The sequence below is a fragment of the Lipotes vexillifer genome, unplaced genomic scaffold, assembly GCF_000442215.2.
Source record: "Lipotes vexillifer unplaced genomic scaffold, Lipotes_vexillifer_v1.1 scaffold470, whole genome shotgun sequence".
Lineage (NCBI taxonomy): Eukaryota > Metazoa > Chordata > Mammalia > Artiodactyla > Lipotidae > Lipotes > Lipotes vexillifer.
This window is the reverse complement of record NW_006799533.1, coordinates 2,042,551-2,053,306: the sequence shown is the minus strand read 5'-3', so window position 1 is coordinate 2,053,306 and position 10,756 is coordinate 2,042,551. Positions and strand designations below refer to the sequence as shown.

Here is a 10,756-nt window from a genome sequence, read left to right as displayed (position 1 = left end):
CCCGTGTCCCCTGCATCGGCAGGTGGACTCTCAACCACTGCGCCACCAGGGAAGCCCGGAACTTTTTTTTTAATTACTTTTTATTGGAGTACAGGCCCCGCTTGTGCTAATGCCATGCCTTCGCCGTCCTCCAATTCTTAGGCTTTTAACACCAGGGGCCCACACCTTCGTTTTGCACTGGGCCCTACAGATTATGTAGCCAGTCCTGGTTCCGACTCTCTCAGAAGAGGAAGCCCACTCTGAAAGCTCTCGAGAGGAAGTGGCTCTCATCAAGGCCAAAATGTCATTTGTTGTCTCTCTTTATCCGAAGACCACTCACCCCGAGTCACCTCTGATGTGTCTCACTGACGTGGCCTCCCTCTGTGGGGGGGGACCCCAGCAGTGCCACGTCCGTATCATGTCTCCCCAGCAGGCACTGATGCCTTCATGGGGCGTGGGATCAAACCTCACTGCCCCCCTTATCCCGAGTCCAGCCCAGACTTTGAAAAGCGCAGCTCAGAGGAGCGAGGGGGGAGCGGGAGAAATTGGAAGACTGGGATTGACATAGACACACTACTGATACTATATATAAAACAGATAACTCATGAGAACCTACTGTATAAAACAGGAAACTCTACTCAATGCTCTGTGGTGACCGAAATGGGAAGGAAATCTAAAAAAGAGGAGATATATGGGGACTTCCCTGGTGGCCCAGCGCTTAAGACTCCGTGCTCCCAATGCAGGGGGCCAGGGTTTGATCCCTGGTCAGGGAACTAGATCCCGTATGCCGCAACTAAGAGTCCACATGCTGCAACTAAAGGTCCCGCACGGGGCAACAAAGATCCTGTGTGCCGCAACGAAGACTCAGCACAGCTAAATAAATAAGTATATATATATATTTTTTTTTAAAGAGTGGATATGCGTATATGTATAACTGATTCACTTTGCTGTACAGCAAAAATAAATAGAATAGAATAGAATAGAATAAAATAAAATAGGACCTCTGTCCTGAAACACATTGAAAAAAAAAAAAGAAAAGAAAAGCGCAGCTCTAGCTCTGTTGGCTGAGGCTGCCTCCCAAGCGGAAGCACAAACAGGCCACTGCCAACTCGGGCGCGTGGCCAGGAGTCCAGCCCCCTGCACTGCGGACCCTGCAGGCAGGAACCCCCCAGCAGGTGGGGCACAGAGCAGCTCACCTGGTTCCCGCTCTCCCTGATGATCTCACCTCTGGCACCTTCCGCTCGATTTTGATCTCGACAAACCAGGTGAACTGTGCCACCTGGTGGAATTCAACAAAACCGTCTGTGAGGGACAGCGACAGTGACAGCTATGGAGACCAGCTTTTCCAAATGAAGGACTAAGACATACGGGCTCACAGAAAGAGTACCTGAAATAGAGACTGTTCTGGAAAATCTAGACAGATGGTCCCCATAGTCAGAGCAGCAGATGTAAGAGAGAGGGTGATCTTGGAACCCGTCCTCCTGCCTACCTGAGCTGACTGACGGTGCACCTGGGACAACGTCCTGACTTAAGGGTCTGAATATATCAAGGATAAGAAGGGTCGGTTTTTGTCATACCTGCATCCCTAACATCTCACAGAGTACCTGACACACAGGTCTCAACCTAGCTGTACTCTGGACCCACCTGGGAAGTTTTTAAAGCTCTAGATGACGGGCCCAGGCCTGCGAATGTTTTAAAAGCTCCCCAGGGAGTCTAATGTTCAGCCTAATATGCAGTAGGAACTCGATAAATATTTACTGAATGTCTGAATCCATAAATGGCACTCAGACTATTCCAGCAAAAGCCATACCGTCATCAATCAAGGCTTATTTAAAGGGGACTTGCATTGTCTGCGGCAGTTAAGAAGTAAGCATTATGGAACCTGCTTTCTTCACCTGAAATAGCTGCTTTTTAAAATGGGGTCTGGTTCACGGAAGGCTACACGCTCATCACATAACCAGCCCGTCTGCTTCATCCTCTTCCCCACAGCTCTTCAGAGTACCTCCCAGTTGCTAAGATGCAGTTAATCTTCCCCCTGACTTGGCAGATCATTAAATACAACTCCAAATGGTATAATACTCCCCTGAAAAATGCCTAACAATTTTAGAGAAAAAAAAAATCTCGAGCATCTTGAAAAGTGATAAATTCCCAACTTATTTCCCCAACTTCTGCCGGAACATCCATTTTTCCTGGAGAAGGGGGTCTGGAGAGACACGGCAGGCTTTTCTAGCCACCACAGTGCCATTAATTGACCCAGGGCAGTTGAGCTCATGCAGGAAATTCTGGCATTTACCAGGAGGAAGACTTCAGCTGCCTGAATAATTTACGGGCACCCAAGAGGCGCTCCCCCAAATCAAGCTTAGGGAGGAGAAAGGGGAGACTGTCTCCAGCTGCTCAAAACCTGGAGGCTGGACACCAGGAAGGAAGAAGAAAGTTCACTGCACGCTCCTCTCCCGTGATTCTGGGGGCTCTGGTTCTTAACTAGGGTCCACAGGCAAATTGTGAGGGACTCCCAGTATCCTTCCCACCCCTGACCGCGTTCTTGTTGAGAAGACAGGAACTGGAAACCAAGTATCCAGGTGTTTTTTGTTTTAAGGTTCCACTGGTGATTCAGACGCCTAGGGTTGGCCGGAGCCCCTCATGGTTCTTAATCAGAAAACAATGACATGTGGACAGGACCCCAGCTCTCCTGTGAATTAACTGTGTTGAGAAAAGCCTCCTCCAGTCACTTGCTCTGTCCGATTCTAGCTTGAAGCTTACCGCACAGCCCAGAATGCTGGCAGCTGTGCCGATCAGCACAGGGTCACTGTTCAGGGCTCCTGGCTGTGCTGGCTGGGGCCTTCCTGACCCTCCTGTGACACAGGGCACTCTCCCCGGTGTGGACCGGCCATAGGCTGGCCTCGGGGCCCAGTGCACACACAAGTTAGCAGGCTGCTCACCTCGCTTGGCGATCTCGAAGGCAGTTGCTTTTCCAATGCCGCTGTTCCCCCCGGTGACCATGAAGGCTCTTCCAGGGACTTGGACCTCCAAGTCATCAGGGATGAAGTCCTTGGATGCAGATTCATAGCCACTCCTGGAAGCAGCAGAGCCACAGAAGGAATGGCCGTAAGTAGCTGGGAACACAATCTCCTGCAGGCAGGAAGCCTAATTCTGTGCTGGGCATTGTGCTCTCTCCGGCACATCACGCAGCCCCTTTCTTCCTGGGCTCCCCCTGCTATCCTCCCTGGTCTCATGAACACCACCATCTCCTCCAGGACTACATTTCTTATACCGTTAGCTTCCTGAACTGAAAATGCTTGGAGAGTCCAACAATTTGGTGGCCAAACTACCTTTCTCTGACTGCCTCTGATACCAGGAGGTGCCCCCCACCCCAAAAAACACTTTGATAGATAGATCTTTTGGGGGGGGCCTTTTTCCCACAGTGGGGGGAACAGAAAGGAGCTTAGCAGACCAGGAACATCATGCCTACTGCACCGCAGGACAGGTGTCTCTACCCAGGTATAGAAGGACCACAGCAAAGTGGGTAGATTTGCATGTAGGGAATGAAGGAGGGGGCAGATGAAGTTATATGAGGGCTGCACGCCTTCAGAGGAAGCAAGCCTCCTTCAGGGCCACAGGGTGTGTGCTGCACAACTCTAGGGGGCGCCGTTCCGATCATAGTGATGAGAGACTGTATCTGCATCAGGACAACTTTCTGCCGGATGATAGCAAAGCACATAGAGAGGGAGGTGTTTCTTCTAATTTGCACAAAGGCATCATATTGGATAGAAACCACCCTGAGTTCCTTAACTGTTTCTCTCTGCTTTTTGAGCTTCCTCTTCTGGCTTTACTGTCCTAGTATTTCCCAATTACAAAATTGGCTGAGTGGGTGGAGGCAGAGTGGAGGGGGATTGGCAGGAGGAGACCCACAGGGCGGAGCTCTCCCCACACACCAGCAGGCTGGGGTCTCAGCTTGTGTCTCTCACCCAAAGAGCTGATTCCCTGCAACACAGAAAGCAACTCTTTCCCCCAAAGGTTCTGGAAGAGGCCCAGTGGCCTCCCCGCGCCCTGTTTACACACAGACTGCCAACAGCTGGTCTCCTGCCCCATGCCCTGGCACAGCACAACTGCCAATTACATGCCTGAACGCTGGTGAAGAGGGCCACAGAATGTTTATGAGCTTGGGTCTGGTTTTGCCACAGGGGCAGTCATTGCCCCTGGTCTCACAGTCAAGAGACCAAGGAGAATGTTCCTGTTCTCACCATCTGTAACTCGCCCAAACATCCAGGGCGGCTCAGAGAATGCCCTTCCCATTGCTTCTGCTATTAGTGGGCCACTTAGTGGGGCAAGCAAGACTTCTGACTGTTCCAAGGCCTCCTGAAAGGCTGACTTGAAACTAAAAATAATATCAATCATAAGGGCTTTAGATCAAACAACTTGGATTTAAATCACAGCTCTGCCTCTTAACGGTTGTGCCGTCTCATGTGTTGGCTTAACCTTTCTGAGCTCCCGTCTCCTCATCTGCACAAAGGGGATAATAAAAGCTACTTCTTGGGCAGCCTGGGTGAGATAATGTATGTGAGGCATTTATCACACACTTGGAATAAATTAAGAACGCAATAAATTATAGTTGCTATCATTATTACTAGTATAAATAACGACATGAATACCTTTCACATTCAAAACTAAGCTCATTGCCCCCCACCCCACCCCCTAGCCCTTCAAATCATTAGGGACTTTGAGAGTAATTTAAACTATAACCAAAGATGAAGCTGGAAGATTTGTTTTTTCCCACAGGCCGGGGTCCCAGGATCACTGTGAAAAGATTTTCTTGCAGAGGAAAGAGGTTTCTCAGAAAGAATCAAGGGCCAGGAAGTCAGTGAATAGGGGCCCAGGCAGGACAAGGCACTGGTGGGGAGCAAGGAAGAACTTTCCAAACCACCATAGGGCCAGAGAACATGCCCCAAGTAAATGCCCCACAGGGACCCGGCCCCAAGAGCCCCCTCCTCCTGGGGCAGGAAGCTGAGAGGCTTTTCTCTGTGACACACAGTTAGAGTAGACCTTAACCTCTGGGCTACCACATCGATCCTATTAGAGCCTTAGGTTTGCTGAGGACGGCTCCTGTGGATTAAACCTCTTCCTCAAACTCCAGACTGTGAGCCAGTTGCCAAGTGGGCGGTGCCAGGCTGGGCTAAAGGACACGTCATAATTCCCTTTGTCCTTTGCCTTCAACACAGGGATTCCATCCTGATCCAGTCTGTTGTTAATAAGACAACTTAGTTTGTTTTGTGTCCTCCCACCCTCTTTTTTCATCTTTATAAACTCTTGATATCAGTCCTTATTTTTCAGACATAGAGAGACATAAATGACTTACCCAAGGTCATGAGATGGTAGGTAGTGAAGCCCAACACCCCAGCCTAGGGCACCTTCTACCTCATGCTCAGAGTGGTCCCCAGACAAGCAGCATCAGCATCACCCGGCAATCTGTCCACGGAGTCAGACACTCCAGGGTGAGGCCGAGCAATCAGTGAGCGGCTTCACATGCCCTCCAGGTGATTTTGATTCAAGCTGAGCAACCACTGTACTTCGTGTTTCCTGAACTCCCTGATTACAGGAATCAAGCTCCCCGGCAGGCTTCCCCCAATTTATCCAATATGGAATTTGCTAAGGTCCCACCCACACATGCTAGGAGCTTAGGAGTCAGTTGTTGTAGCTGAACTACCCCCTGGTAATTCTTAGGTTCGGGCAAGTTTAGGAAACTGTAACTAGATCCTGCTGCCTAGGGGCCCAACATAAGGAAGCTTTATAAAAGTCCTGGTGTGCCAAGAAAAAACACTGTAAACCCAAACTACAGACTCTCAAGTTGGAATCAAAGTAAGGTGTTGTCTTTCCCTCCAATTCACTAAATACATAATAGAGGGAAACCCACCTAAGTTTGCACCCCTCCAACTTCATGGAAGAGTCTGGGGAGAGACTTTTAGAAGCCTGCTCTCCTGGGGCAGGAAGCTGACTCAAACTTTTCATGCTGCATTCCGTGTTAACATGGAAAGATCCAGCAAATGGTGGCCACTGCCTGTACACCCCTTTGAAAGAGGCGGCCACGGTATTCACCTAAATTCAGTGGGTCAGGGTTGACGGCTACACTTCCCACATTCTCTGCAGCACTGGCCCCTGAGGAGGGTCTGCACTTTTTCCAAAAGGATGTGGGGTGCAGAAAAGAGAGCAGCAGTAGCTGTCTCCCCTTGGAATGATGCCTGGAGTCCTGGTATGATGGAAATTTGCCCGGGCTGCCTTAGGAACTGTTAAAAACCCTAGTGCAGGAAGGAGAGGAAGTCTCCTAGAGATGACTGGGAAGCACAGGAGAAACACCTGTAGGATTTTTAAATAAAATGTCTGTCGAGGCCCCAGTGCACATCAACTGAATCAGAATCTCTAGGGGGAGGGCCTGGAAAATGGTATCCTAAATTCTCCACTGGTGATTTCTGATTTCAGACAGGGGTGAGAACCACTGCGTAAGCCTAACTAATTCTAAGATTAAAAACCACCTCTCCATCTGCCAGAAGTGGCCACCCCTTAAAACCACAGCGAGGGCGATCACGGGGCCGGTGAAACCATCCAGCACCGTTCAGCAAGCTCACACTGGGTGCAGAGCTGACCTGAAACCCGCGCCCGGAATGTTCCAGCTGGAGGGAGAGGTCACAGTCCACAAGCCGCAGTTGATTAGTGAGGAAAAAAAACACACCCAGGAAAGTACTAAACAGAATCTAGACTAGCAGCTCAGAACTAACCCCGTCTGACGCCGAAAACAGCCCCACGGAGCCAGTATCGGAGCCCGCCCAGCAGGGTGCCAAGGGAACACCCTAGAGGCTCTCAGGCGCCTGGGCCGCCGGACGTCAGTGGGTGGGGCCTGCGCTGCAAGGCCCCGCCCCCGGACGCCAGCCAGGTGCGGGGGTCGCGCCGGCCGCCGGTACATCTGCCCGCGGGCTGCCAGCTAAGGGGCGCCTCCGTCGCTTGGTGGGTCCAAGAGATCGCGGGGAAGTCGCGGGCGCGTCCCCGCTAACCTCGCTCGCGCGCGCCGAGGCGGGCCACGTGACAGCCGGACGGCCTGCCCCCCAACCGGCAGCCCCGGCCCGCGGCCCCCGGCGCGGTACCCTCTACATCCTTACTTGGTGTATTCGCGCAGGCCTTTGGCGAACCACGCGGCGCTCCGGTAGAGGAGCATGGCTGGGCGGGCGCCGCACGCAGAGTCTCGCGGGCCCGCGCTCCCGGTGCCCCCGCCCCGCCCCGCCCCGCCCCGCCCCCTGGGCCAGCCAGCGGTTACATCATCCCAGTTACATAAAAACCGCGGCTTTGGGGGCTTTTCTCCACTGGGAATGCGACGGCGTCTCCGTACGACGTGTAACGCCCCTCCTGCCCCGGATCTGGAGAGTGCCCCCTCCAGCCCCAGCCTCAGAGGGCTGGGGGGAGCGGGGAGGGAGGGAGGGCAGACCGTGCTGCGGGCCGCGCTGAAGGTCTGCATAGTCACCTCTGGGTCGAAGCCGGGCGTCAGCACGTTTTGGGGGTATGACTAGGATGCAAAGATGGCACCGAAGCGCACCTCCTAGAATCTGATGACCCAGAAAATTGTGTGGAATAAAAGCGATGAGGCTTACTGATACTAAAAAGATGTCTTCATCTGATGGGTTTATCATAGGGGTTACTGAAAAACTAGCATTTTCTAAGTTCCCACCTACCTTATTTCACGAAATGCCCCCAGTATCTCGGCGGAGGGACATGGCCTCTTCAGCAGGTGCAATAAGTCAGGTCAGTAACATGCACACAGTGACACAATTGTGGAGAGGCAGGGCTGGGTCTCTCTCCCTCCGGAGAGGTAAGTCTGTCTCCAAAGTACAGACCTGTGCCACTAGTTCTGCAGCGTCTTGCAGTGCCAGGGGCCCTTCATCTCCTCCAAATCTTCATCAGCGTCCCTGATCCCCCAAGGCCAAATAAACATACTGTGCTAGTTTAAAAAAAAAAAAAAAAAAAAAAAAAAAAAAAAAAAAAAAAAAAAAAAAAAAAAAAAAAAAAAAAAAAAAAAAAAAAAAAAAAAAAAAAAAAAAAAAAAAAAAAAAAGCATAGTGGCTGTGTCAGCCTACATCCTAGACAAGTCATCCAGCCCCTTCTGGGCCCCATATGTAGGAATTGGGCACCCCTGTCCACATCTGACCTCCATCTCTAAGTCCCAGTTAGGAAACCTCTCTCCGTTAAATTCTGTACTGGTTTACCCAACTCACCCAGAGACTGAGACACCCTTACATAAGATGCGCAGAGACCAGCTGGTTTAATGGCCTCATTACCTAGGATAGACGATATAGGATCACTGCCCCCTCCCAAGTGGGCGTGTATTTAATGCAGAATACCTTTTGAAACAAATTTCCCCAGAACAGCTTGCTCCTCTGAACAGGACTGTGAGGTTCCACGGCATTGCTCTTATTTTTGACAGAGTGATGAAAGGAAGTTTAAACAAGTGGCATTCTGTAAAGCCACCCAGCCTGGTGTGACTTTCAATGCCAGTCAGGTTAGACAAGGAGAACATTTTGGACCCCCAGAGTTACACAACTGTGCTTTGTACACTCTGTGTCAGTGATGGAAAAGGTATCAGTCTGCTCTGAATCTCTCTCACCACCTCAGGAAATGTGCTTTTGGCTCACAGAGGGGGTAAGAAATTCTTTTGAACCACATAGTGTATTGAGGACATCAGCAGCGCCTTGCAGTAAAAGGGTGGGTGGAAACCCAGCTCTCTCAACCTGCCGTGTAAAGCCCCGGATGCTGCAGGCCTACTCCGTTCTTAGTTTTCTTGTTGGTAGAACGGGAATGAATGTGCTCACTTCATGGGGTTGTTGTGATGATTAAAGGCATCTGTAAAGAGCTGAGCAAACTGCCTGGTTTCATTCGAGGTGATCAAAAAACGTTCACTTCCCTCAAGTTTTCTTCTCATTCTTTCCCTCCTACGCTACACCCATGCCGTGTACATTCCATCCCCGTTCCATGAGTGCATGAAGCATGTAATGTTTATCCTCAAATCAACAAGTATCCACTAGGGACTGCATTGTACACACTTCATAGGAGGTTTTAAGAAAAGACAACCCTCATCTCAAAAGGGAACTCCAGTCTCCCCTGGATGACAAGCAACATACACACCAAAAAGAAACAAAGGACAGGACGGGATTAATGGGAAAAGGGTCCAGTTTAAGTGGGAGTTAGCTGAGCTGGATTTTAGTTCTGTTTTGTCACTGATTTTCAGTGTTACCCTAGGTAACAGTGATAAAATTTATTGAGGGTTTAATATGTCCAAATATTGTGGATTATCTCACTTAACCCTTACAATGACCTAGTAAAGTTGTTCTCACTATTATCTCCATTTTACAGATGAACAAACTGAGACTTAGAGGGTAAGCCACTTGGCTGAGGTCACAGTAAATACACATTGGAGCCAGGACTCGAGCCAGGCAGTTGGATTCCAGAGCCAACAGCCTCTCACTGGACCGTACTGTATGGGGGCAAGTCACCTAGCCTCTCTGGGCCTCAATTTTCTCATCTAAATGAAAAGAAAATTAGATAGATGACATCTGGGGCCCCTTCCAGCTCTGACTTTCTATGACTAATAAGAGAATTACACAAAGATGTTAAATAAGTTAGGCCCAAGGTGCTTTTAGGAGAGCGACATCCAGTGGGTATAGCTGCTCCATCTCATGTAGGTAGACAGCCTCCAAGATATTTCTTCTGTGTCCCTGGTTCCAATTTGCTACTCAAAAGCCACACGAAGAAATCATCCTCTAAAGCTTGCTTCTAATTGATTTAGAGCCCTGAAGCTAATTTTGACCAAACTAGAAGGAGAAGCAGAAGGTGAGGATTGAGAAATCCATGGCTTTCTGCACAACAGATACACATGATGGGAAGTCTGCGTGCACACACACACACACACACGTTTGCATCTCTTCCACTGAAATTCAGTACCAGTTCCTCCAGCCCAGTTGTCATGGCAACACCAGCTGCCAATGAGATCATGGAAGACAAGGTTATAATGGCAGTGGTGCCTTAATATTTTACCTGGCAAAACCACTTAGGTAATAAGCTGAATAACCATAAATCATAAATCCATGGGAAGCGCAGGCACCGCTCATTGTACGTGTTTAGTGTGCAGCTGGGGGTGGGGAAGAGACATGAAAGCGAAGGGAACAAAAAGGCAGGCGGGTGAGGTGGCGGGTCGGGAGGAAGGTCTCTGATGCTGATCCCTGTTTTTCCTCAGTGTCCTGACCCTGTCTGTACACGGATTAAGGAACCCGTCTCTTCCATATTCACGAGAAGGGATGGGCGCTCCCAGCCTTAATCGCAAAAGGCTTATAAGAAACCGGAGGCTGCCTCTTGGGGTTCACACTAAGGGAGGAGAGAAGCAGCCCAGGGATGACACGGCAGACAATGACCCACCCACACGGGCACCCAGCGGGAGGCAGAACCCCACTGAGAACTGCCTCTCTGGTTGCCTCCCCAAGTCACTTGATGCCACCAGTTTTACAGACTCGCTCTCCCCTGGGGCAACCTTCTGCTGCCCATTTGAACCAACTCCCTGAAGGGCAGATCCACGGATTTAAGGGTGTCCTTCCTTTCACAGGAAGCTAATCATGGGGTGGAGGCCTCTGGTAAGAGATCTGTCAGTGGGGAGAGAGACTCTGCTTACACCAAACACCCTTTGGTGCCTTTGAATTCTGTACTATGTTCATGAATTACCATTCAAATTAAGAAACACACAAAGGCGCAC

General features: G+C 50.2%; 1 protein-coding gene across 1 annotated transcript in view; it reads right to left on the bottom strand.

Annotated features, from left to right (window-relative positions):
• The window catches only part of DHRS12 (dehydrogenase/reductase 12), a 37,117-nt gene extending 29,916 nt beyond the window's left edge, over positions 1-7,201 (bottom strand). Inside the window, exons 1-3 of the mRNA XM_007471684.1 lie at positions 7,125-7,201; positions 2,919-3,052; positions 1,176-1,258 (exon numbers count right to left, since the gene is read on the bottom strand). Coding sequence (XP_007471746.1) covers positions 1,176-1,258; positions 2,919-3,052; positions 7,125-7,180 — 273 coding nt within the window. The 5' untranslated portion in view covers positions 7,181-7,201. The remainder of the gene's footprint in view (positions 1-1,175; positions 1,259-2,918; positions 3,053-7,124) is intronic.
• Between the last annotated feature and the right edge of the window lie 3,555 nt (positions 7,202-10,756).